Source organism: Oncorhynchus kisutch, linkage group LG4 (genome assembly GCF_002021735.2).
Source record: "Oncorhynchus kisutch isolate 150728-3 linkage group LG4, Okis_V2, whole genome shotgun sequence".
Taxonomy (NCBI): Eukaryota; Metazoa; Chordata; class Actinopteri; order Salmoniformes; family Salmonidae; genus Oncorhynchus; species Oncorhynchus kisutch.
The window spans coordinates 66,738,295-66,766,259 of record NC_034177.2 but is presented as its reverse complement, the minus strand read 5'-3'; the positions used below and the strand labels follow the sequence as shown (position 1 = coordinate 66,766,259).

At 42.7% G+C, this 27,965-nt stretch overlaps 1 protein-coding gene across 4 annotated transcripts; it reads left to right on the top strand.

The window, feature by feature from the left end:
• Positions 1-27: 27 nt before the first annotated feature.
• On the top strand, positions 28-27,657 carry nt5c2a (5'-nucleotidase, cytosolic IIa). Of its 4 annotated transcripts, XM_031823428.1 has the most exons (20): positions 28-87; positions 3,628-3,746; positions 4,394-4,432; positions 11,194-11,267; positions 12,610-12,727; positions 13,050-13,145; positions 13,280-13,371; positions 13,849-13,906; positions 13,998-14,091; positions 14,703-14,756; positions 14,880-14,963; positions 15,088-15,129; positions 15,266-15,373; positions 15,502-15,568; positions 17,406-17,576; positions 17,696-17,747; positions 23,621-23,681; positions 23,821-23,997; positions 24,193-24,425; positions 24,714-27,657. In XM_031823428.1, the coding sequence occupies exons 2-20, from the start codon at positions 3,649-3,651 to the stop codon at positions 24,763-24,765; spliced, it is 1,770 nt and encodes a 589-aa protein (XP_031679288.1). In that variant the 5' UTR covers positions 28-87; positions 3,628-3,648; the 3' UTR covers positions 24,766-27,657. The 4 variants fall into 4 exon arrangements, with proteins under 4 accessions (XP_031679288.1, XP_020337248.1, XP_031679287.1 ...); XM_020481659.2 differs by lacking the exon at positions 4,394-4,432; XM_031823427.1 differs by lacking the exon at positions 28-87 and having other exon boundaries at positions 3,581-3,746.
• The last annotated feature ends 308 nt before the right edge of the window (positions 27,658-27,965 follow it).

The window sequence follows — 27,965 nt, the reverse complement described above, 5'->3', positions numbered from 1 at the left end:
ATTACATTTCTATCTACATATTCTGAACCAGGCTTCGCGCATGCTCTGTGAATCATTATCTACCCACTCAATATAGCAACAAGACTGGTGAGTAGCTTGTCTCATCCTGTGATTCTAGCATAAATAGTAGCCTAACAAAGTGGTATATAAACGAAGCATACACGACATGCAAATATGTATTGATTATTTTCTCGAGTGTGGACTAAAAGAGCCGGCTGCACTAAGCTGACTTGCTTGCTTTTAGCTTAGCTAGCAGCTGTCGTAGTTGATGGGGGGGACAGAAAGTCTTGCTTTGTCCCGCAACGAGATATTATTGAACAATGGTTCGTTGCTGGACGAAGCAAATAATGTTCCGCTAGCTGTCAAAATATCTCTACCTAGCAAACTTTATCTGACTTGCTATTGTTGCCTGTTAGTTAGCGCTAGAAAGAGTGACTGTTCTCATGTGACAAGAAGTTGTCATGATTGAACAAAAAGATCTGGGACTGAGTCGGACTCAGAACAGGCTAGCTACACGGGTAGCTAGCTAGCCCTAGAAAGCTCCTCCATATGTCCCTCTATCCATTAGCTAGCAACTTAGCTAGCTAGCTGTTGCAGATTTGCTTGTTTTATCGAGTAGAGTCTGATTGAAGATCATACCTCAGACGCTGTTGAGACATGCAAGCTGAGGGTCGGATGTCGAATGGTGCCTGTGTGGATGCTGCGTGAGCTCCACGCCACCAACAACACAGGTGGTGAAATTCGATTTTCCGAATTAGAAAAACAAATTGTCCGCCCAATGTGGAAAGTTGTCTAAGGCTTCACACACAAACATATATTAAATACTGGGCTCGAGTTAGTTTTGATTATTTTAAAGGGCGAGCCAGCAAAAACCTGTAATATTGGTCGCCAATTGGTTAACGTTAGTCTTCAGGAAGCTTGACGACTAGCTGGTGCGGAGGACCACGTGTGTTGTATTGAGATGCTTCCCACTCCGCAGCTGTATCACGTTGTTGCCGGCAGTAGTTAACATGGCCACATGTTCTCCCAAGTAGGATATCAGCCTTCATGAGAAATAACTTTGGTAAATAATATTGGTAACCATCTGGATGTCACCGGGATACTGTCTACTCAGTGGGAGAGTAGCAAGTCAGTGTTTCACAACACCGGGACAGTGTCCTTCACCCTCGCCTGTCGAGTAACGTTACTACTTTCCCGCTTCACCCTCGCCTGCCGAGTAACGTTACTACTTTCCCGCAGTTCTGTTAACGTTACAGAGAGGGAAGTAGGTACATAGCTAGCTAGTGTAGCAAATTAAGCAAGGTGACAGCTAAAGTTGTTGTAGTAATTTATTACAGAACATTTACAAGTATGTCATTAACATTATCCATAAATAATAACTTAGCGAACTCTGCCAACTTCGACCACTACGATTGTGGCTAAAATGGTAGCCTATGTTGCGCGCTAACGCTTCGAACACACCGACAGTAATATTGCGTTTTGGTACACCAGAATTACATTAATTTCCAATGAAACGCTGCGTTTGCCTTGCAGCATTGCGATGCTGCTGCGTACTATTAAGCGTCTTTTGTGCAAAATAGTAAATAGTACGCAGCATCATCTGGATATGTATGCAACAAAAATTCAACATTCACCTTCTGCTACCATTTCTGTCAAACCGTCTATGCATACAGTTTGACGCATACGAACGCACTGCAACTGCCTCTGCAACGCAATGCTGCAAGGCAAACACAGCGTTTCATTGGAAATGAATGTAATTCTGGTGTACCACAATGCAATTATGCTGTCGGTGTGTTCGGCCCTGTGCCCCGATTTTACGTTCATTCATCATTAGAACCTTTGTATGAGCATCGTTAAAACCAATTATTTCTTTGGCCGCCTCTCCTTCCAGTTCTCTGCTGCCAATGACTGGAACGAACTACACAAATCTCTGAAACTGGAAACACTTATCTCCCTCGCCAGCTTTAAGCACCAACTGTCAGAGCAGCTCACAGATTACTGCACCTGTACATAGCCCACCTATAATTTAGCCCAAACAACTACCTCTTTCCCTACTGTATTTTATTATTTATTTTGCTCCTTTGCACTCCATTATTTTTATTTCTACTTTGCACATTCTTCCACTGCAAATCTACCATTCCAGTGTTTTACTTGCTATATTGTATTTGCTTTGCCACCAATGGCCTTTTTTTTTGCCTTTACCTCTCTTATCTCACCTAATTTGCTCACATTGTATATAGACTTGTTTATACTGTATTATTGACTGTATGTTTGTTTTACTCCATGTGTAATTCTGTGTCGTTGTATGTGTGGAACTGCTTTGCTTTATCTTGGCCAGGTCGCAATTGTAAATGAGAACTTGTTCTCAACTTGCCTACTTGGTGAAAAATAAAATAAAACATCTCCGAGCTGTTTCCCAAAACCATTGTTACACATGTCTTAAAGGCACACTTACACATCGATCATACCCATAGTGTCATTGCATTTTGGTACACCAGAATTACATGAATTTCCAATGAAACACTGTGTTTGCATTGCAGAGGCAGTTACAGTGTGGTGCATATGTTGGATTTATCGAAATTATGTTTTGACGGCTTGACAGAAATGGTAGCAGAAGGTGAATGTTGAACTTTTGTTGCATGCATCACACTTTTTTTGTATTTAACTTCATGGGTTAACTGTCTTGTTTAGGGGAGCAGAAGAACATATTTTTACCTTGTCAGCTCGGGGATTCGATCTAGCAACCTTTCAGTAACTGGCTCTACCACTATGCTACCTGCCACCCGGATACATATCCAGATGATGCTACCTACTATTGTTTACAATGACACAGTCGGTGTATTCGAAGCATTAGCAAACGTTCTCTCTGCGTGGTGTTTTGGGAAACATGTTATAGCTTCGGCCGTGGTAGAAAAGATGCATGGTTAAAACTCATAAGCCTAAATTCCATTGTTATCAGGAAACAAGGCCCTGGTCCAGAGCTAGTGACAGATTAAAGCTCTGGTCCAAGGCATTAGTGCAGCTGTGCACATACCATCTGAGACGCATGCACTTTGAGATTCACTGATAGGTTCACTTTCAGTACGCACCAGGTGCAGCTGCATGCTTCTCGTTTTGTCAGCCGATCATTCGATTTTAACATTGGATGACCCAGATTCCATTATCTTTCCAACTAGGCTACTGTGGTCGTACACCAGTAGTTCGTTCCATAGCTGTCCTCGTAAGTTTGTACACTTTGTTGATGAACCTTGTTGAAGGAGCTTGCTGCATGTTCTTGCATTATGTTCAGCTGCCCACAAAGGATGTCTGTGTTTAGACTTGCACAGAGGGATTAACTGCGATTCCACTGTAGTGAGCCTTATTATTGTTAGAAACTAGTCTACTCCAAGGCTCAGAGTACAAACAAGCCTGCCTCGTGATTTTCAGAAGGCTATGATTTCCCTGAAGGCCATGTTATAAAATGTTTGTTTTTTTAATGATTGAGTTCAGCCTCAAACTCTTGAAATACTTCTCATCTGAGCATGGGAGGAGCTTAATTGAGGTCCCTTCAACCTACACCATTTTACTGCTGCCATAGTTCCAGTGACAACATACCGGTCCTTATAGCCTATTCACTTTGATTCACAGAAATAATTCAAACGGTTCAAGATGACATCATGGAGCGACCGCTTACAGAACTTTGCAGACCTCCCAGCCAACATGGACGGCTTGGCCATGAAGAAGTATCGGCGTGAGGCCTACCACAGGTACAGAATAAAGATGCATAACGTGTCACAGAAATGTATGCTTTGAGAGCAAGATTCTGTCAGGTTAAGGTCATGGCGATTAGCCTGAGTGCTAGTCTGTTTCTGCTCTCTTGCCAACTCCTTCTCACTCATTGTCACGCCAAACATGACAATGAGTGACAAGGGGTAGGCGTGATAGCACAAACAGATCTGGGACCAGGCTACATGGATATATCATTGCTCCTTTATTATTGCTTATGTGCAATGTAGGCTAATTTATCTTCATAGTTTTCATATGTTATCGAAGGTGTGTGAAACACACATACTCCCGATTCCATATATTTAATGTTTAATACATTGATGTATAACTATGTAGTGTAATAAACATGTAAGAAAGGTCTTTTGGGTGTCGATATCGTGTGGCCGGCAACCATTTCCGGGTAAAAAGTCTGGTGGTGTTGTCATGGTGTAGTGTCTTCCTTCCTCATTCTGTGGTTGAAAATCTACATACCCTTTCCAAATAAGAAAACAGGGGCACTGTCAATGCAACAAGTCTAAAAGCAGTGTAAGAACCACCTGATTTATGTGGTGTGCATCACTGGAGCGCAGGCTATGACACATTCACATTCAGTGGTAATGCTATCGCACATGTATTCTCTATTACAAAGCTTTCCAAGGGAACTGGCCCAATACCATCCTGCAATGAGGTACGCCAAACTTTTGTTGAACCTCAATACTGACTGAATGACCCTTTTGTACATGTGTATTTATTTTCCCTTCAAACTCCATGTATCCCATGTTCATACTGACACTAGCCCTCTGTGTGCTGGGTAGGTCTCTGAGGGTGGGTGGTAGTAGGTGGTCATGAGTTCTCTGTGTGACCTCTCTTCCCCCTCAGTCTGCCCTTCATTCCCCCTCTCTTACTGCATCACCACTCACCTCCTAATGCCACCTCCCCATCGCCATCAGTCTGAAGTCTTATCCCATAACATCTGAATAGAAACTTCAGGCCAGAATAGTGTTGGAGGAGGGCAATTCCACAATAAAAAGGAATTACGCTGAGACTACGATTTTTCACTTTAAAATGTATACCAAACAAGAACCATTGATTTTCAAAGTTTAAAAACCATTAAACTCTATGCACAATGACTACTTTGAACAATTTACACAGTCAATAAAAAAAAAAAACATTTTAAAGATGAAAAGTTTGGTAACAGAATTACGGTAAAATCTCCCTCAGTTTTATTCTGTTACTGCATAGGTCTTCCTCTAAATGTGTTTTTGTAAAATTTTCTCTAGAACTTGTTTAAAGTAGTCATTGTGCATAGAGTTCTATGGTTTGTTAAACTTTGAAAGCAATGGTTTTTGTTTGGTATACATTTTAAAGTGAAAAATCTGAGTGAGTGAAATTCTGTTACAATGGAATTTGCCAGGAACAGTATGGCTTTGTTGGAGTGAGGGAGTATCTAGAATGTTATTGCCTACTTTGCTTCCTATTAGATATATTCAACTGATCATCTGCATAGTTTTCCTTGGTGCATTTTCAAGCTTCTTTTGTTTTAAAATCGTTTTCACATTTTCATTGTGTCTGAAATGTGAACTTCACTACAGGTGTTTCCTGTTGGTCCGTACGATGTAGGCTTCTCATAGTGAATATACCTAGTGTCCGAATAAATACAAGACGAGCCGAAAGTGCCTCTGAAATGGCATCAAAAAGGCCAGTGAACTTCAATGTGTTGCTTTGTTGCAATATTCACACTAGCCCAGCACTTAAAATGCATGTCTAACACATTGCTCCATTCTAAGTGATGTGCTAGTGGAGGCCTAGATATTGGAGCCACTGTGTCCTTTGGTTGGTGTGCTACCTTCTGTTCTCTTTTGAATCAAAATTAGCCATAGTGCTGTGAAATGATTCCTTCTTCCTCTGTTGCTTTTTTTGGAATAGATGTCAGGCAAGAGTTGACTGCACAGACTCTGGAGTGGTTGCCAAGGCCTTTCAGTATGCCCATGGGCACCAGCAGCAGACAAAGCACTTGCCTAATTCACTTTCACTGGAAAAGAGGATTACCTGAGCCCTTCATTGTATCGTGGATTGCTTATGTTATAACGGAATTGACTCAACATAGCAGTGTGTAAGCACATTTGTGGACCTATAATTCAATACAATGATGCCAGGTTTCAGGGGAAATCTGAGGAAGGCTTAATGAAGTTTGAAGTTCAGATGTGTGTAGCAGACTACGTAACAAATGTAGAAACGGATATGCATGCCATTGATGTAGTGATTTCTTTTTGAGTTTGAGTGATACCCGGTTGTTTCTTTCAATCTAGACATTAGGCTAGTCTCCCAACAAACCAAAGCTGTGTTCGAAAACTCATACTAACTCTACTATTTGTGACGTGAATTGAGTATGTAGTATGCTTATTGGTCATAGCACCAAAAGTTCCCGGATGTCATACTGAATTCGCCAAAATATGAAGTATACAAGCAGTGGGCACTATTTCTGTGCTTTTAGGGCCCATAATGCAATTCTTCAGAAAATGGGCGAGGATTCACAATGTTTTCAGATTTCAAGAAAATGGCGGAAAATATGCTGCCGATGTCCGACGAGAGCGAATACAAATTCATTGCTTTAATTGATTATGACAAATGTTGAGAAATGTAATAAAGTAATGACTTTTCAAATAAATTACGTTACACGTTATGTTGGCTGACAATTTGTTAGCTACGCTATCCTTTACGAACCACATAGCATGATAGCAGTATTTACCGGTATGTTAGCTAGTTACTGTCCTAACGTTAGTTGGCTACTAATATATCAAACTTGACAGGCAGTATATTAACTATAATCTAACTACCCAACATTTATTGACTTGATTATTAACATCATTCTTAGCTAAGTGCTATAGTCTGTTTGTTTTCTCAATGGACATTGTTGATTCTGTCCATCTACTCCAATTTCAGAGCACTCGTCTTGAGTGTGCCAGAGCGCATTTATGAACGCTCAACACCCGTTGAATATATGGCCGTTATTGCTATGAGATGTTACCCCACTCTTCCACCAAGGCACCTGCATGTTCCCGAACATTTCTGGGGGGAATGGCCCTAGCACTCACCCTCTGATCCAACATGTCAGGGTCATGTCAGGATGAGCCTGCAGGAAGGGTACCACATGAGGGAGGAGAATGTCTTCCCTGTAACGTACAGCGTTGAGATTGCCTGCAATGACAACAAGCTCAGTCTGATGATGCTGTGACACACCGCTCCAGACCATGACGGACCCTCCACCTCCAAATCACTCCCGCTCCAGATTACAGGCCTCGGTGTAACGCTCATTCCTTCAACGATAAATGCGAATTCGACCATCACCCCTGGTGAGACAAAACCGCGACTCGTCAGTGAAGAGCACTTTTTGCCAGTCATGTTTGGTCCAGCGATGATGGGCTTGTGCCCATAGTCAACGTTGTTGCCGGTGTTGTCTGGTGAGGACCTGCCTTACAACAGGCCTACAAGCCCTCAGTCCAGCCTCTCTCAGCCTATTACAGACAGTCAAAGCACTTATGGAGGGATTGTGCGTTCCTGGTGTAACTCAGGAAGTTGTTGTTGCCATCCTGTACCTGTTCCGCAGGTGTGATGTTAGGATGTACCAATCATGTGTAGGTGTTGTTAGACGTGATCTGCCACTGCTAGGATGATCAGCTGTCCGTCCTGTCTCCCTGTAGCGCTGTCTTAGGTATCTCATATTACGGACATTGCAATTTATTGCCCAGGCCACATCTGCAGTCCTCATGCCTCCTTGCAGCATGCCTTAGGCACATTCACGCAGATGAGCAGGGACCCTGGTCATGTTTATTTTGGTGTTTTTCAGAGTCAGTAGATAGGTCTCTTTAGTGTCCTATCCAGTTTTCATAACTGTGACCTTAATTGCCTACCATCTGTAAGCTGTTAGTGTCTTAATGACCTTTCCACAGGTGCATGTTCATTAATTGTTTATGGTTCAATGTTTCAAACCACTTACAGTGAAGATCTGTGAAGTTATTTAGGTTTTTACGAATTATCTTTGAAAGACAGGTTTCTGGAAAAGGGACGTTTCTTTTTAGCTGAGTTTAGCTAGCAAGATAGCTAATGTTAGCCAGTTAGCTTGGGTGATTGACTGCTGTTGTGAGGTCAGAACGCTCGGCTCAACCCTACTCCTCGGCCAGAGTGTCCAGTGACGCGCTCCTAGAGCAAAACGCTCTGAATTTACGAAGTGACAATCTGACAACACTCTGGAGCACACTCTGGAACTACAGACTGAATTTCCGAACACACCCAAAATCGTAAAAATGTCTAGCTAGTCATTTGTTATGCTAACAAGCTAGCAAGAGGTTGCATAGCAACAGCATCAACTTCCGTTAGTCCGGCGAAGCGCTAGTACTCTAAACTGAAAAGATACCTCTTTTTTTTTACAGTATACCTAAATTAACTAGTAGTATACAGTATTTTAGTATGGGTATTCAAACACAGCTCAAGTCTTTTCAGGAAGTGGGTTAATGCTGACACTGACACAACAGTGATGCAAGACTACGGGACCTTTTTGTACAGTGGTTCTTCCATTCTGTGTGGATTTCTGCTAATTTCCTTAAAATGATTTTCAAGCAAACACCAATTATTGTTCATGTATAAGCCTACATGTAAACAATGCTAAAAATGGTAAAAAGTTAAAATCTTACTACAGTGCCGTGAAAAAGTTTGTCCCTTTGCTGATTTTCTCTATTTTTGCACATTTCTGATACCGAATGTTATCAGCTCTTCAACCAAAACCTAATATTAGATAAAGGGAACCCGAGTGTACAAATAACACAAAAATATGATATTTATTTTATTTAATAAAACATTATGCAACACCCAATGCCCTGTGTGAAAAATAATTTGACACCTTACACCCAATAACTGGTACTGTCACCTTGAGCATTTGTTGGTTTTCGAGCATGAACTGCTCATTGCAGGTCCTGCTACAAAATCTCAATCTGGTTTAGGTCTGGATGACTAGGCCATTCCAAAACTTTTACATGTGTTGCTTTTCAGCCATTCTGACATAGACTGACTTGTGTGTTTTGGATCATTGTCATGCTGCATGAACCAGCTGCGCTTCAGCTCACAGACAGATGGCCTGACATTCTCCTGTAGAATTCTCTGATACAGAGCACAATTCAAGGTTCCGTCAATAATGGCAAGTCGTCCAGGTCCTGATGGAGAAATGCATCCCCAACCCATCACACTACCACCAACGTTCTTACTGTGGAATGCAGTGTTTGGTTTTTGCCAGACATAGTGGGACCCATGTCATTCAAAAAGTAAACTCAAGTTTGCCAAAAATCCCCTGGATGCACCTGGATGGTCATAAAGACTCGGGGAAGAATGTTCTATTGACAGATGAGTCAAAAGTATAACTTTTTGGACGACATGGGTCCTGTTATGGACAGGGATTTTTCTGCTGCCTAAAAAAACGACTTGTGAACAACTAAAACCAGATAGAAAGTATGTCAAAAAATATATATATATGGACCTATACATAAAACATTAAGAACACCTGCTCTTTCCATGTTCTAGACTGACCAGGTGAAAGCTATTATCCCTTATTGATGTCACTTGTTAAATCCACTTCAATCAGTGTAGATGAAGGGGAGGAGATGGGTTAAAGATGATTTTTTTAAAGCCTTGAGATAATTGAGACATGGATTGTGAATGTGTGCCATTCAGAGGGTGATTGGGCATGACAAAATATTGAACTGCCTTTGAACGGGGTATGGTAGTAGGTGCCAGGTGCACTGGTTTGTGTCAAGAACTGCAACGCTGCTGGGCTTTTCACTCAACAGTTTCCTGTGTGTATCAAGAATGGTCCACCACCCAAAGGACATCCAGCCAACTTGACACAACTGTGGGAAGCAATGGAGTCAACGTGGGCGGCATCCCTGTGGGAACCCTTTGGACACCTTGTAGAGTACATTCCCAGATGAATTGAGGCTGTACTGAGGGCCAAATGAGAAGGTGCAACTCAATATTATGAAGGTGTTCCTAATGTTTGGTATACTCAATCTATATTTTTTTTAAATAATATATTACTTGAGAATTAACAATCACCAAAGTAAAAGCTAGGTAGTCAGGGAGAATGGAAAATTCCTAAGACAATGAATTTAGCAGCATTGATTTTAAGTTTGAGCAAAAGAACACAGCATTCGCCATGGCAAAATGCATAGAATTGCAAGAAATTAGCTTTAAAATTGCAGCATTTTATCTCCACGCCCCCCACCTAAACCTCTTTTTGATCCAGAAAAAACCTTGATGTCTGGCAAAAACCAAACGCTGCATTCCACAGTAAGAACCGCATACCAGCGGTCAAGCATGATAGTGGTAGTGCAATGCTTTGCTGCCTCAGGACCTGGATAACTTGCCATCCTTGAAGGAACCATGAATTGTGCTCTGTATCAGAGAATTCTACATGAGAATGTCAGGCCATCTGTCTGTGAGCTGAAGCTGAAGTGCAGCTGGGTCATGCAGCAAGACAATGATCCAAAATACACAAGCAAGTCTACATCAGAATGGCTGAAAAGCAACAAATTTGAAGTTTTGGAATGGCCTAGTTAAAGTCCAGATGTAAACCTGATTTGAGGTGTTGTGGCTGGACCTGAAACGAGCAGTTCATGTTCGAAAACCCAAGAATGTCTTCCTCCGCGATGTGAGAGACTAAGGGGGCACAACCAGTTATTGAGTGTAAGGGGGCACAACCAGTTATTGAGTGTAAGGGGGCACAACCAGTTATTGAGTGTAAGGGGGCACAACCAGTTATTGAGTGTAGGGAGGCACAACCAGTTATTGAGTGTAGGGAGGCACAACCAGTTATTGAGTGTAAGGGGGCACAACCAGTTATTGAGTGTAAGGGGGCACAACCAGTTATTGAGTGTAAGGGGGCACAACCAGTTATTGAGTGTAAGGGGGCACAACCAGTTATTGAGTGTAAGGGGGCACAACCAGTTATTGAGTGTAAGGGGGCACAACCAGTTATTGAGTGTAAGGGGGCACAACCAGTTATTGAGTGTAGGGAGGCACAACCAGTTAATGAGTGTAAGGGGGAAATTCGTTTTTCACCAGGGGCATTTAGTGTTGCATAACATTGAGTGTAAAAAATATGCATCAATTGAGAGAATCAGAAAAGGGGCAAATACTTTTTCACAATACTGTATATGAAATATGGCCTTTGAGTTGGACTCCATTTTTTCCCTCCAACTTTGTAAAGATCGGTGTAACCCTCACTGTGAATACATATTTTGTATGGACACATTTAGAGTTGCTACTGCACTGCTCCACTTCTGTACTGTTGAACTCAGGACCCTGACCTTTACTATCATCTGTTTTCATGCAAAGTATCCTCTTTAGGATATGTTCATCATCAGAACCTCTGACTGACTAGATACTCTACTTCCTTTTCAGAGTTTTTGTGAACAGAAGCTTGGCAATGGAGAAGATTAAGTGCTTTGGTTTTGATATGGACTACACTCTGGCAGGTAGGTGTACACTGAGTGTACAAAACATTAGGAACATCTTCCTAATATTAAGTTGCACCCCCTTTTACCATCAAAACAGCCTCAATTCGTTGGGGCATGGACTCTACAAGGTGTTGAAAGCGTTCCACAGGGATGCTGGCCCATGTTGACTCAAATGCTTTCCACAGTTGTCAAGTTGGCTGGATGTCCTTTGGGTGGTGGACCATTCTCCATACACACGGGAAACTGTTGAGCGTGAAAAACGCAGCAGCGTTGCAGTTCTTGACACACTTTAAATGCATGCAACTGGGACCTACTACCACCTACTACCACAGGCAATTAAATATTTTGTCACCCTCTAAATGGTACACACACAATCCATGTCTCAAGGCTTAAAAACCCTTATCTAACCTTTCTCCTCCCCTTCATCTACACTGACTGATGTGGCATCAATAAGGGATCATAGCTTTCACCTGGTCAGTCTACCTCATGGAAATTGCAGGTGTTCCTAATGTTTTGTGTACTCTGTGTGTGTGTGTTTTATGTGTACTGACAATGTGTGCGTGTTTAGAATTCCATGTGTACAGTCGCCTGCTCAAATCAAATCAAAGTGTATTGGTTGCGTACACAGATTTGCAGATGTTGTCGCAGGTGCGGTGAAATGCTTGTGTTGATACAGCAGCTTACTCCCTTGCATGTAGGAGGTCTCGATATAGACTAGAACCTCAATTGGGCCAGCTCTGCTTTTTGTGACACGTGTAGCCTGGATGACATTGTTTGTGCCTTACGCATACGTCACCCTCTCAACCAGTAACCCCCCCACTCCACTGCCCTCCTTTGGGTCTCTGAAGGATAACTGTAACCCAAGCGGCTCACATCCGCCTGTTTATAGAGCCCAGTCACCGTCCCATAAACAAGTGCTGCTAAGGGGTTGTGTTTCCACACAGTGAGTGGGGAGAAACAACCCCTGAGGGAGTGGGGCTGTGGGAGTAGCGCCAGGAACTAAAGGGTTTTTGACATGCCAACCGCTACAGGTCATTTGCTTCTATAGCCACTATCTGCAGTGCAGTCGAAGCACTCTTAGTTAGTGGGTCGTGTGTGTCGTGTATGTGCTTACATGTGTTCTGGATGTGCACGTTATTCACTTAACATACCCATACCAGATTCATTTCAACTGTCCACAGAGGCCATGTGTAAATCCCTCCCTATGTTCCAGTGTGTAGGCCCTATCTTGCTTTGTCAGTCTCGCCACATAAATCTGTCTCCCTCTCTATGAACACGGAGAGACCGCATTGTAGCTCTCTCCCAGTGAGTATATCACCCTGTACTACAGTAGCTGTTTACCTCTCCTTGCTTACTGCAGTGTATAAATCACCTGAGTACGAGTCGCTGGGATTTGACCTGACCGTGGAACGTCTCGTCCACATCGGTTACCCACAGGAGCTGCTCAACTTTGTCTACGACCCCGCTTTCCCCACCAGGTCCGTCTGACATCACACGTTCATATCGGTTATTTGTAAGGCCAGACGGAATTCTTATGAAAACCATTATAGAGTTGTCTTTGATTTGGTCAATTATAATTATTTCTTTGTTTTCTAACAGTACTTGGTTTGAACTGATTTCATTTCACAAATATATGATTTAAAAAATAACTTGGGGTCTTGAGGAAAATACTCCCTTTCAGTCTGGCCCCGGTTAAAAGTTACACATCTCAGTTAGTAAGCCTTTTTTAGAGAGGATGGCTCCCGTCTCACACACATATAAATGGTTCTGACAAGTTGTCCTACCACCCTCTGGTTCCAGAGGCCTGTTGTTTGACACAATGCACGGGAATCTGCTCAAGGTCGACGCATACGGCAACATCCTGGTCTGTGCCCACGGCTTCAACTTCATGAGGGGGTGAGTTCTGCTGCTCGTAATGATATCACCCTCACACCAAACATTTACCATGTGCTCATGCCAAGTACCCTCATATTGCACATACACACACCGTATAGTCATATCATACTCATTTAATCACTCTGTTCCTTTAGGCCTGAGATCAGGGAGATGTACCCCAACAAGTTTATCCAGCGTGGAGACACTGACCGCTTCTACATTCTGAACACACTGTTCAACCTCCCCGGTGAGAGAGCAGTCTTCACCCCATTTTTTGGGGGCAAGGATCCCTCGTCACCCCACTCCAAATCTAATGACACAACCTTTAAAATCTGTCAATTTCAAATAACCTTAAATTCATAACATTTTCTAAATGAAAAGAAACCAATAAATACAATTACTCAACATCAAAAAATTGAATTATCTTTCTCAAAAATGTTTGTGCTCTTATTTTTTTGTTCTTACGTTTAAAAAAACTAAAACGTAAAAACTATTTGGGTGACCCCACTGACCCCAACTTTGAATACCCCTGCCTGAGTGACATTCACTGAACTGTGTTCACAGTCTTGCTGATACTGTCCACATTACTGTTCCAGAGTACTGCTCAAATACTCCCCTGGTTGTTGTTCCATAAGTTAGTGTTGTTTTTTTATTTTCCGAGGAATGTCCTTTTTGCTGATGTCACATTGTTGTTTCAAATGGCTTTACCTTGCTCCCTCTTCAGAAACCTACCTCTTTGCTTGTCTGGTTGATTTCTTCACCAACTGCCCCAAATACACAAGGTGAGTGTGCTGCTCTCCCTCTGAAAACTGAATCATTTTGAATGATTATCAGATAGTTTGGGATTTCTAATTCAAGTTATTGTGGTCCCAGCTGCGAGACTGGCTTTAAGAATGGAGACCTCTTCATGTCCTACAAGAGCATGTTCCAGGATGTCCGTGATGCTGTGGACTGGGTCCACTTGAAGGTAAAACAACCTCCCTCCCTCACTTCCTCTTCTAAATCCATTAAAGTATTTTTCACTGAATATGGCTATATGCACACAGTAATACCATTCTTGTGAATAGTCAGGTGAATATAATAGTTTGATTAAAACGTTTACATGCTTTGCAAGAACGATTTCCCTAATAATCCTGTTTCCATGGACACTAATGGGGCTTTGAGAAATGCAGAAAATTGGCACTCAAACTAACAGCGACCATGTTGTTTTTGGGAAGCTTATTTGATTCTGAATTCGGACATATAAAGTTTATGTGAAAACTATTTCTAAGATGTATACTTCTCTCGCGCATAAGAGGGAGGCTTGCACTGCTGGTGCTGCCACATGCACAGATCAAATACACTGCTGGACCTCCGATTTAAGGGGTTTACATGTGCTAATAATTGTAAAGATTGCTCAGAAATGCTTACTTCGATTAAGATAAGCAGAGTAAGGTGTGTACATGACTATTGCCATACTCGGCCTACTGCCATAATCTGTTTTTAATATTGGGTTATTTGGGTGCATGTAAACATACTTATTGTATCTGTTATTCCTTCTATAACCTGTCTAAATGTTTTGTCGCCTGTTTTCATCAGGGATCTTTGAAAGAAAAAACGGTTGAAAACCTGGAAAAGTATGTGGTCAAGGATGTAAGTAAACTTCACATTCATTTAATTGCATCTGACACATTTTCAGTGACCTTGTCTTTTTTAACACCTGTAAACGTATCACTTAAAATGTAATTTGCTGAATACATTTTTTCTTCATTGAAGGGGAAGCTCCCTCTACTCCTGAGTCGGATGAATGAAGTGGCCAAGGTGTTCCTGGCCACCAACAGTGACTACAAATACACAGAGGTGAGGCCTACCGACTGCACTGTACATAACCCCATACACAATCAATTAACATATATAACGTATAACGTAATATAATAATATAATATAAGTACAATGTATAACGTCTCTCTGTTTATCATTTCAGAAAATAATGACATACCTGTTTGACTTCCCCCATGGTCCAAAGGTAAGAGACTGAATTGTCATGTTTAGATTCTTGTTGCTTCCTTTCAGACCTAAGAACTCTAAGAGAAGAGGGGTTTAGGGGAGGCGGCAAGCTGCTGAAATGGAACATAGGTTTAGTGTGTATGTTTGTGCTGCAGGTGGGAATGCCCCATCGGCCCTGGCAGTCCTACTTTGACCTGATCTTAGTAGATGCCCGCAAACCCGTGTTCTTCGGAGAGGGGACAGTGCTACGGCAGGTTGACACAGTGAGTGTGTGTTTGGGCTCGAGTATGTGTTAAACTGTCTAGCAGTGTGGTGCCTGTGTGTGTGCACGTTTTTGTGTGTTCATGTTGGCATGGCCACGATGACCTTACCAGAGTGCTTGCTGTTGCAGACCACAGGCCGGCTGAAGATTGGCACATACACAGGACCGCTGCAGCACGGCATCGTGTACTCTGGAGGTAACGCACTCCTGACACATATCATTTATACAGTGCATACTGAAAGTTATGTTACAGCCTTATTCTGAAATTGATTAAATTGTTTTCCCCCTCATCAATCTACACACAATACCCCATAATGGCAGACATTTTTGAAAATGTATTAGAAGTTTCAAAAACTATCACATTTACATAAATATTGAGACTGTTTACTCAGTACTTTTTTGAAGCACCTTTGGCAGTGATTACGAGCCTCGATTCTTTTTGGGTATGAGGTTACAAGCTTGGCACACCTGTATTTGGGGAGTTTCTCCCATTCTTCTCCGCAGATCCTCTCAAGCTCTGTCGGGTTGGATGGGGAACGTCGCTGCACAGCTATTTTCAGGTCTCTCCAGAGATGTTTGATCGGTTTCAAGTCTGTGCTCTGGCTGGACCACTCAAGGACTTTCAGAGACGTCCTGAAGCCACTTCTGCGTTGTCTTGGCTGTGTGCTTAGGGTTGTTGTCCAGTAGGAAGGTGAACCGTCTCCCCAGGTCCTAAGCACTCTGGAGAAGGTTTTCATCAAGGATCTCTCTGTACTTTGCTCTGATCATCTTTCCCTCGATCCTGACTAGTCTCCCAGTTCCCGCCTCTGAAAAACATCCCCACAGCATGATGCTGCCACCACCGTGCTTCACCGTAAGGATGGTGCCAGGTTTTCTCCAGACATGACGCTTGGCATTCAGGACAAAGAGTTCAATCTTGGTTTCATCAGACCAGAGAATCTTGTTTCTAATGGTCTGAGAGTCCTTTCGGTACCTTTTGGCAAACTCCAAGCCGGCTGCATGTGCCTTTTCCTGAGGAGTAGCTTCCGTCTGGCCACTCTACCATAAAGGCCCTTTTGGTGAAGTGCTGCAGAGATGGTTGTCCTTCTGGAAGGTTCTCCCATCTCCACAGAGGCACTCCTGAGTTCTGTCGGTGACCATTGGGTTCTTGGTCACCTCCCTGACCAAGGCCCTTCTCCCCCGATTGCTCAGTTTGGCCAGGCAGGCAGCTTTAGGATGAGTCTTGGTGGTTCCAAACGTCTTCCATTTAAGAATGATGGAGGCCACTATGTTCTTGGGGAGATCCAATGCTGCAGACATTTTTTGGTACTCTTCCCCAGATCTGTTTCTCGACACAATTCTGTCTTGGAGCTCTAGGACAATTCCTTTGACCTCATGGCTTGGTTTTTGCTCTGACATGCACTGTCAACTGTGGGACCTTATATAGACAGGTGTGTGCCTTTCCAAATCATGTACAATTGAATTTACCACAGATGGACTCCAATCAAGTTGTAGTAACATCATAAAGATGATTAATGGAAACAGGATGCACCTGAGCTCAATTTCGAGTCTAATAGCGAAGGGTCTGAATACTTATGTGAATAAGATATTTCTGTTTTTCAAAAACTGTTTTCACTTTGTGGGTTTGTGTGTAGTTTGATGAAGATCATTTTTTAAATTGTGTCAAAAGTCAAGGGGTCTGAATACTTTCCGAATGCACTGTATATACAAATATCGTTCATAAATTAGAAATGTATTGTTGACACAAACATGTAAGTAGAGCTTCCATACTGTCTCATTTCCCACAGTGTACATGTCTGTTTATAGCCTGTAAGGATACACTCTTTAGGGGCCGGGGAATTTACAAGGAGCCAAACATCAACAGCCCTGTTCGAAGACTTTGGAAAAGCATTCTAATCACTGATATGACATGACTAACCCTTTTCACCTATCACTATCGTGTGGTAGTTGAACCTCTAGTGATGACTCAGAGGAAGGAAACGGTCCAAAAGTATTCCAACAAGGCCTTAGTTTTCAGTTCTCTCTCCTCACAGGTTCCTCTGACATAGTGTGTGACCTGCTGGGGGCCAAAGGGAAGGACATAGTATACATTGGGGACCACATCTTTGGGGACATCCTCAAGTCCAAAAAACGCCAGGGATGGAGGACCTTCTTGGTGATCCCTGAACTCGCTCAGGAGCTGCACGTGTGGACTGACAAGAGCTGTGAGCTTAACACACCCATGTCATAGATACGGATGCTTGACAACAGTATTTGGGTATATTTGTGCGTCTTTGTGCACTGTTGTGCATCTCTTACAACCGTGTGTGTTTCTGTGTTTCAGCTCTGTTTGAGGAGCTCCAGTCTCTGGACATCTTCCTGGCAGAGCTCTATAAGTGAGTGTCTCTGCCTCGTCTACACAACAAACTGAACCACATCCGGCCAAAACTTAGGCTCAAGGTTGACAAACTAAATTAGGCATGGTTTTATTGACCGAATGTGCTCTATCAAAATCAAATTACATTTATTTGTCACATGCTTCGTAAACAACAGGTATGGACTAACAGTGAAATGCTTACTTACAGGGGCCCTTCCCAACAATGCAGAGAAAGAAAATAGAGAAATAAAGGAAAGTAAAACACGTAATAATAGATACACAATGAGTAACGATAACTTGGCTATATACAAGGGCTACTGAGTCGATGTGCAGTGAGTGGTATGAGATAATTGAGGTAGATATGTACATATAACTGTAAATAAAAGTGACGGATAGTAAACTGTAACAGCCGCGTATGAGATGAGTCAAAAAAAGTTCGTGCAATTAGGGTCAATGCAGATAGTCTGGGTAGCTGTTTGGTTGGCTTGTTCAGCTGTTCAGGGTCCTTTTGGTTCCAGACTTGGTGCATTGGTACTATGACTTGGGTGGCTGGAGTCTGGTAATTTTTTCTGACATCGCCTGGTATAGACGTCCTGGACAGCAGGGAGCTCGGCTCCAGTGGTGTACTGGGCCATACACACAACCCTCTGTAGTGCCTTGCGTTTGGATGCCCACAGTTGCCTTACCAAGCGGTGATGTAGCCAGTCAAGATGCTCTAAATAGTGCAGTTGTAGAACTTTTTGAGGATCTGAGGGCCCATGCTAAATCTTTTCAGCCAACTGAGGGTGAAGAGGCGTTGTCGGGCCCTCTTCACGACTGGGTTGGTGTGTTTGGACCATGATAGATCCTTATGGATGTAGACACTGAGAAACTTGAACCTCTCAACCACTCCACTACAGCCCCCTCAATTTGAATGGGGGTGTGCTCAGCTCTCCTTTTCCTGTAGTTCACGATCACCTCCTTTTGTCTTGCTGACGTTGAGGGAGAGGTTGTCATGGTATCACACTGCCAGGTCTTTTACATCCTCCCTCTAGGCCGTCTCATTGTTGTCGGTGATCACTGTTGTGTCATCTGCAAACTTAATGATGGTGTTGGAGTTGTGCGTGGCCACGCAGTCGTGGGAGAACAGGGAGTACAGGAGGGGATTAAGAACACACCCCTGAGGGGGCCCCGTGTTGAGGGTCAGTGTGGCTGATGTGTTGTTGTCTACCCTCCCCACTTGGGGGGCGGCCCATCAGGAAGTCCAGGAACCAGTTGCTGAGGGAGATGTTCTGTCCCAGGAATCCTTAGCTTGGTGATGAGCTTGGAGGGCACTATGGTGTTGAACGCTGAGCTGTAGTCAATTAACAGAATTCTCACGTAGGTGTTCATTTTGTACAAGTTGGAAAGGGCATTGTGGAGTGCAATTGAGATTGTGCCATCTATGAATCAATTGGGGCGGTAGGCAAATTAGAGTGGGTCCAGGGTGTCTGCGATCATAGTGTTGATGTGAGCCATGACCAGCATTTCAAAGCATTTCATGGCTACAGATGTGAGTGCTACGGGGCGATAGTCATTTAGACAGGTTACCTTGAGGTTCTTGGGCACAGAGGCTATGGTGGTCTTCTTGAAACATGTAGGTATTACAGACTAGAGGTCAAGTTTACATAACAATCGGAAATCAGTATTTTTGGACACCGATTTGGCCGATTTTTAAAAATATATTATTTTTTCAATATATTTTTTTACACCTTTATTTAATCTTTATTTAACTAGGCAAGTCAGTTAAGAACACTTTCTTATTTTCAATGACGGCCTAGGAACGGTGGGTTAACTGCCTCGTTCAGGGGCAGAACGACAGATTTTCACCTTGTCAGCTCGGGGGATCCAATCTTGCAACCTTACAGTTAACTAGTCCAATGCTATAACCACCTGCCTCTCATTGCTCTCCACAAGGAGACTGCCTGTTATGCAAATGAAGTAAGCCAAGGTAAGTTGCTAGCTAGCATTAAACTTATCTTATAAAAAACAATCAATCAATCATAATCACTAGTTAACTACACATGGTTGATATTACTAGTTTATCTAGTGTGTCCTGTGTTGCATATAATCTGACTAAGCATACAAGTATCTGACTGAGCGGTGGTAGGCAGCAGCAGGTTCGTAAGCATTCATTCAAACAGCACTTTCGTGCGTTTTGCCAGCAGCTCTTCGTTGTGCGTCAAGCGTTGTGCTGTTTATGACTTCAAGCCTATCAACTCCCGAGATGAGGCTGGTGTAACCAATGTGAAATGGCTAGCTAGTTAGCGTGGTGCGCGCTAATAGCGTTTCAAACGTCACTGAGACTTGGAGCAGTTGTTCCCCTTGCTCTGCATGGGTAATGCTGCTTCGAAGGTGGCTGTTGTTGTGTTCCTGGTTCGAGCCCAGGGAGGAGCGAGGAGAGGGACGGAAGCTATACTGTTACACTGGCAATACTAAAATGCCTATAACAACATCCAATAGTCAAAGGTTAATGAAATACAAATGGTATAGAGGGAAATAGTCCTATAATTCCTATAATAACTACAACCTAAAACTTCTTACCTGGGAATATTGAAGACTCATGTTAAAAGGAACCACCAGCTTTCATATGTTCTCATGTTCTGAGCAAGGAACTTAAATGTTAGCTTTCTTACATGGCACATATTGCACTTTTACTTTCTTCTCCAACACTTTGTTTTTGCATTATTTAAACCCAATTGAACATGTTTCATTATTTATTTGAGGCTAAATAGATTTTATTGATGTATTATATTAAGTTAAAATAAGTGTACATTCAGTATTGTTGTAATTGTCATTATTACACATTTAAAAAAACAAAACGCCCAATTTATCGGTATCGGCTTTTTCGGATCCTCCAATAATCGGTATCAGTATCGGCATTGAAAAATCATAATCGGTCGACCTCTATTACAGACTGCGTCAGGGAGAGGTCAGCGCATGCTCTGAGTACGCGTCCTGGTAATCCGTCTGGCCCTGCAGCCTTGTGAATGTTAATCTGTTTAACCCCTAAAGTCGATGTGCACGCCTCCACAAAAAACTACTTAGCATAATACAAAAATCCCTATAAAAATATGTCAGTTAAAACTAGAGCTTTCTGTTTTTTGTTTTTTTTTGCATTGGATGCGTCTCAATCCACCGCAACCGCCTATGTAACACTTACACATTTGCGGTAAAAGGTGACAGAAATAGAGCGGTGTATGTCAGACCGTCTGTAGTGTCCGGAAAGCTAATATAACCCCTCTATGGAAAGATGAGACTCTGGATGGAGACTGTTTAACGTAGCAAAATGAGGAAAAGGACAAACTTCCTTTAGATTGTTTAGGGGGGGACTCTGTTATTCAATGTGTTTGTATGGGCTAATAGCAGTAAGGCCAAATAATATTTTTATTTTTATTTTTGATACTTCAAGGGGTCTTAAAATTTAAAATCAAATAGCCAAATAATCCTTACGGGTTAAAGGTCTTACTCACATTGGATAAGGAGAGCTGATTACACAGTCGTCCGGAACAGCTTGTGCTTTCATGATTGGTTCAGTGTTGCTTGCCTCGAAGCGAGTATAGAAGGAATTTTGCTCGCCTGGTATGCTCGCTTCATTAGGAAACTTGCGGCTGGGTTTCCCTTTGTAATCCGTGATAGTTTACAAGCCCTGCCACATCCGATGAGTGTCAGCGCCAGTGTAAGGGATTTGATCTTAGTCCTGTATTGATGCTGAGGGCGTAGCGGGATCTGAGGGCGTAGCGGGATTTCTTATCAGCGTCCGGGGCCTTGAAAGAGGCAGCTCTAGTCTTTAGCTCAGTGCTGATGTTGCCTGTGACCTATGGCTTCTGGTTGGGATATGTACGTACGGTCACTGTGGGGATGTCGTCGTCCATGCACTTATTAATGAAGCCGGTGACTGATGTGCTAACTCCTCAATGCCGTCGGATGAGTCCCAGAACATATTCCAGTTTGTGTTATTGAAACAGTTCTGTAGCTTAGCATCCGCTTCATTTGACCACTTCTGTATTGATCGCTGGCACTGTATCTCCTGTTTTGAGTTTTTGCTTGTAAGCAGGTATCAGGAGGATAGAGTTATGGTCTGATTTGCCAAATGGAGGGCGAGGGAGAGCTTTGTATGTATCTCTGTGTGTGGAGCAGTTATTTCGCCTCTAGTTGCACAGATGACATGCTGGTAGAAATGAGGTATGACTGATTTCATTTTTCCTGTATAAAAATCACCTTCCACTAGGAGCGCTGCCTCTGGATGAGCATTTTCTTGTTTGCTTATGGCCCTATACAGCTCGTTGATTGTGGTCTTAGTGCCAGCATCAGTTTGTGGTGGTAAATAGACAGCTACGACAAATATAGATCAACTATTTTGGTAAGTAGTATGGTCTACAGCTTATCATGAAGTATTCTAACTCAGGCGAGCACAACCACAAGCCTTCAATATTAGAGATAGCTGTTTATAACAAAGCTGTTTATAACAAAGTTTTTTTTTTTTGCTTCTACCCCTTTTTTCTCCCCAATTTCGTGTTATCCAATCTTGTCTCATCGCTGCAACTCCCGTACGAATTCGGGAGAGACGAAGGTCGAGAGCCATGTGTCCCCGAAACACAAACCAACCAACCAACTGCTTCTTGACACAATACCCACTTAACTCGGAAGCCAGCCCCACCAATATGTCGGAGGAAACACTGTACACCTGGTGACCGTGTTAGTGTGCATGCGCCCTGCCCGCCACAGGAGTTGCTGGAGCGTGATGGGACAAGAACATCACTGCCGACCAAACCCTTCCCTAACCCAGACGACGCTGGGACAATTGTGCGCCGCCCCATGAGTTATATTAGCTTTCCGGACGCTACAGACGGTTTGACATACACAGCACTATTTCTGTCACCTTTTACCGCAAATGTGTAAGTGTTACATAGGCGGTTGCGGTGGATTGAGACGCATCCAGTGCAAAAAGAACAAACAAACAGAAAGCTCTAGTTTTAACTGACATATTTTTATAGGGATTTTTGTATTATGCTAAGTAGTTTTTTGCGGAGGCGTGCACATCGACTTTAGGGGTTAAACAGATTAACATTCACAAGGCTGCAGGGCCAGACGGATTACCAGGATGCGTACTCAGAGCATGCGCTGACCTCTCCCTGACGCAGTCTGTAATAGAGGTCGACTGATTATGATTTTTCAACGCCGATACTGATACCGATTATTGGAGGATCCGAAAAAGCCGATACCGATTAATCGGGCGTTTTGTTTTTTAAAATGTGTAATAATGACAATTACAACAATACTGAATGTACACTTATTTTAACTTAATATAATACATCAATAAAATCTATTTAGCCTCAAATAAATAATGAAACATGTTCAATTGGGTTTAAATAATGCAAAAACAAAGTTGCGAAAAAGCCTGGACTCAAACCAGAAACTCTAGTGGCACAGCTTGCAACTGCGATGCAGTGCCTTAGACCACTGCGCCACTCGAGAAGCCAATAGGATAGTTTTGAACGGAACTCATCCAGGTTTTTCTCCAGTGATTTTATTTACTCGCCGCGGTAGCATCATCAGGGTACCCACACGTCGGCCTCTATATCGTAATCTCTTTCTTTTCCCGAGTGTCGGGGCCTGGTCTGGTGGTGAGCAGTATGTGCAGTTGAATCAAGGTGGTGGCCAGAAGCTTGTTTCCTATGGCCTGAAAAATGGTGGAAACATTATGTACAAAAAAAGAATCGCAACAAAATGCACAAAATAGGAACTCGTAAATCAGCCTCTATACATTCCGGCGGCATTCCTATTCTACCATAGACTGGTGAGACAAGTACAAATGAATGTAGCTTGACTCCACCAAAGCCCAATCCAATAGAACTGTCTCTCTGTCCACAGAAATCTTGACAGCAGCAGCAACGAGAGACCTGATATCAGTTCCCTCCAGCGCAGGATCAAGGTACACACACACACACATACTGTACACCCTGCAAACTGGCACCACGCACATATGCATACCCAAACGTACACATAGCATACAGTCCACACAACCTCTAAATCTTCTAACTTTCTTTCTTCTCTTACCCTGTCCGCCACAGAAAGTGACCCATGACATGGACATGTGCTATGGGATGATGGGCAGTCTGTTCCGCAGTGGCTCCAGACAGACTCTGTTTGCGTCACAGGTGATGCGCTATGCTGACCTGTACGCTGCCTCCTTCATCAACCTCCTCTACTACCCATTCAGCTACCTGTTCAGAGCAGCACACGTACTGGTGAGCTCAGCTAATGTTGTCTCATAGGACATCCGGATGTAAATTCCCTCGTTGGATACAAAAGTTAGGACAAAATGGAGGAACGTTGTTTGTCTGTATGAAGACAATACATTGAGAGCAGCCCTACTATGGGTTTCTTTTTGTTCTCTGTGTGGATCTGTATGACACTTCCTCCCTCGTGCGCTTCTCTCCCAGATGCCCCATGAGTCGACGGTTGAGCACGCCCACGTGGACATCAACGATACCGAGTCTCCCCTGGCAACGCGTAACCGCCACTCCGTGGACCTGTTGGAGTTAGACTGTAAGAGGCACCAGCTGACCCGCTCCATAAGTGAGATCCAGCCCCCAAACCTGTTCCCACAGACACCCCAGGAGATCACCCACTGCCACGACGAGGATGATGACGAGGAAGAGGAAGAGGAGGAAGAGTAAGCAGGGAGAGGAGGCTCACCAAAGGGTAGACTTTTACTTTAGGGACAGATCTAGCATCAGTTTAGTGTCTAGTGGCAAATTCCTACTGCTCCAGGAGGGTGTATAGCGCGTAGTGTTGTGTAGTTAGCTAGGTAACTGAATATCCCCAGCAAAGGGATTGGCGAGGCTCAGTAAGTGTCAGGATTAGGGTAAGGGTTACACAGATTTTAGTCGTACCGTTTGTATATATTTCTCAGCACAGGCTATGTAAATGTTGTTTGTTTTGTTCTTTTTGCTTGGTGAAGTTTCCAGAGAAGTTTCCAGATGGAGCTCTTCGGACCACACCTAAGAGACTGATGGTGACTTGGCCCCCCTAGCATGCCTGCACTGACCTGGCATCATTATGCAGTCAGTATCACATACTTGAGCTGTGCACGCATAGTCTTGAAAACCCCACCCTAGGCAACACAGTGACCAGGGTCTGGTTTCAATGGTGGACTCATTTGGCATAGAGCAGGGATGGGCCACATTGATTGGTGTGGGGGCCACTTTGATTGGTGTGGGGGCCACATGAGGTGCCATTGCTAGCAGGTCTGCATACCCACATGTGCATAGCCCTTTTCCCACCACATTGCAAGCAAAACATTTTTGCAGCCCCCCTCTTGACACCAAAGAGTTCATTTTGTGCAATTCGACACATTTTGTCATGGGGCGTAGAGAAAATGTTGCAGTTTTAAAGCAAGTTTGCTGCAATTGTATACATTTTGCCGGGGAGGTAAATTGATCCAAAGGACTTCAAAGGGGAGCGGCCCGCCAATTGCCAATCCCTGGTATAGAGGAGCTACGTCACTGCCTATGTCGATAAGGGAGGGAAAAATCTGAGGCTTTCCCAACAAACAAAAAACTTTGCAGTGCTTTTAGTTAAGGATGCACACTGGCCATGTGAAATTCACTCATTTAAAAAGAACCGCTATGATCTTCATCTTGCTAGCTACTATTTTGTATTTTATTCAAGTTGATAAAGCTGTGACGTAGGCAATGATGTCGTTCCTCTATGCCAAAAGAGTCCATAATTGAAACAAGGCCCAAGCCTAGGGTCGGATTTTCCAGACTAATGCACTTACGCTGCCCTGCTACTGTCCCCTAGCTGTGAGTGGTGTGCCTTTTAGTTTGTTTTACTGAATGAAACTGTTCCCTTGGTTAAAGATGCACTATGCAGAAATCGCTCTGCCATTTCCTGGTTGCTCAAATTCGAATAGTTTGCCTAATGTATATGTGACGAAACAAGCAAGTTTAGTGTATAGAATCATTGTACCATGTAAACCGCAGTGAGATAAATTTTCCATAACCAAAAATAGTATATTCAGCTGTTTGAAGCTGGTATACAAAACACAAGTAAAAGACGCAAGCGAAACTTCAGCACGGTAAGCATAGAAATAGGGCACATAGAACAGATCTACCGCTTATTAGACTTGCTTTCAATAAGAATGACAGATCTATAATTCACATTTCTATGTAATTTTGTTGGGGTCGCCCAAAAAGTTACATATTGCAGCTTTAATGTTTGAACCACCTAAGGAACAATAGTATAATTTATATGGAGTCCTATTTGCACCAGACTTTGTGGTTATAGAATATTATTTTTATGGAAACAGAGAGCATGTCATGGCTGCTGTGGAACAGTATAAAAGTTTGTGATCATACGCACATTCTTAAAATACGTAGGTGCTGGGCTAATAAAGAATACTTGTGAAGAACAGGAAGGCCTGTTTACGCTCCCAAAAAAGCACTGAATTGGGTGCATAAACTGTGTGTGGGCCTTCCTGTTCTTTACTGTGGTACAGTACACATCTGTCTGAGGAATGTGACAAATAAAAGTATCACGTTACGTGACGTTACACAGCAGCTGCAGATCCAGAGCAGCCGGCAGAAGCCGCAATTCTCCTTTTGGCATCTGGTTACCTGCTCTAGTTACCAGATTCCTCCTACTAATTTACCATCCCCCACTGACTAATAGAATTCAGTTGTATTCCATAGCTCAGCCAATCAGAGTCCCTGTCTCTACTTAGTGCCCTACACATTATACAGATTATGGCAATAATATACCCTGTATTATCATTTTAATTCAGACCATTTCTGTATCAAGAAATGCTGTGTATATCAGCCCTATGAAACTGTTATTGCCTTAGTCTGGTCTGGATTTGTGAGACAATGTATATACAAGATAAGTATATTTTTGTGTGTCTTTTGAATAATGTTTGAAAGGGAAGACAGTCCTGGTAAAAGCTGCTTGTGTTATTTACTGTAAAAGTGTTCTGAAGGGCTTTGATGTTGTAGGCCTCTTCTATGCGCATTTCAAATGGCTGTAGTTCAATGACATTGCCTAAGTTCACAGCATGCTCCCGGAGTATCTATAACCAGAGACATGCTTAAAACTCATCAAATTGCAGGCATTTTGTTGAAAGCCTGAAAAACATGGTATTGAAATGCATCTGCGCTTCCGCAGAAAACAGGCTTAACAACTGTAAGTATTCAGCTGCATGAATATTTTTTTTATATAAGAGGTGAAATTCTGCACTGCAAGAATCATTTTCTTATTTCTGCAATAGTATAGGCTAACCGAGTGTCTCTGGGTGTACGGTTAAGTATGAGTGTTTATGGTTTATTATGGTGCGTAGCATGACCCGTCCAAGTTGCCCTCACGTTTATTTCTAACCCCTCCCCTTAATGTGGGTCAAAGATCTTACTATGCCCGTAAGCTATGTGCTCATATGATTGGCTGTTTGTTTTAATAGCTGTTACTGTACAGTCTTGTCCTACTGTATGGAACTGGACTGACTCCCTCTACTGGAAGTTTGAAAACTACCATTAACTCAAATGTTTCAATTCAGAAGTCCCGTTACCTTGTGGCGGATTTACTTACTGTATAAAAGCAACGCAAACTGTGCCAATGAATGTCATGCTGTTATTTTTTTTAAATATGTTTTCCAACTTTTTAAGATTTATAATTTTTTGTGCATGATCTGAATCTGTTGAGTTTGGAGCTGCTTTTTGAATTCACTGTGGAATGTGAGACGACTTACAAAAGTAAACCGTGCCAATGGATTTAAAGCAATTTATGAAAATGTATTTTCTTGAAAACATTTTGTGCATGTTCTGCAGTTGCTGTTTAAGTGTGGAATTTGTTTCTGAGAATTTTACTTGGAGGAATATCCATTTTGATGTTAAATAAAATGCAATAGATTGGAATTACTGTGTAATGTCAAACCTTTTACTCCATTGAGTGGCTTACAATATCATACCAACAGGGGGAGACAAACATCTGAGAAAGAGCAGGGATAGTTTGTGGACTATTCAGGTGCTGAGGTGACAGCAATTTCTAGGGTTATTGATTGCAATTGAGATATATGACATAGAAATAAGCAGGTCATTATACATTTATTTGTACTTTGCTTGACATTTCTTATGTCTAGTTTAATCAAAAATAGTGTCTGCACATTTGCTTCAGCAAACCTTTATATAATAGAGGTAGGTGACAGGAGGTCGATGTGCATATT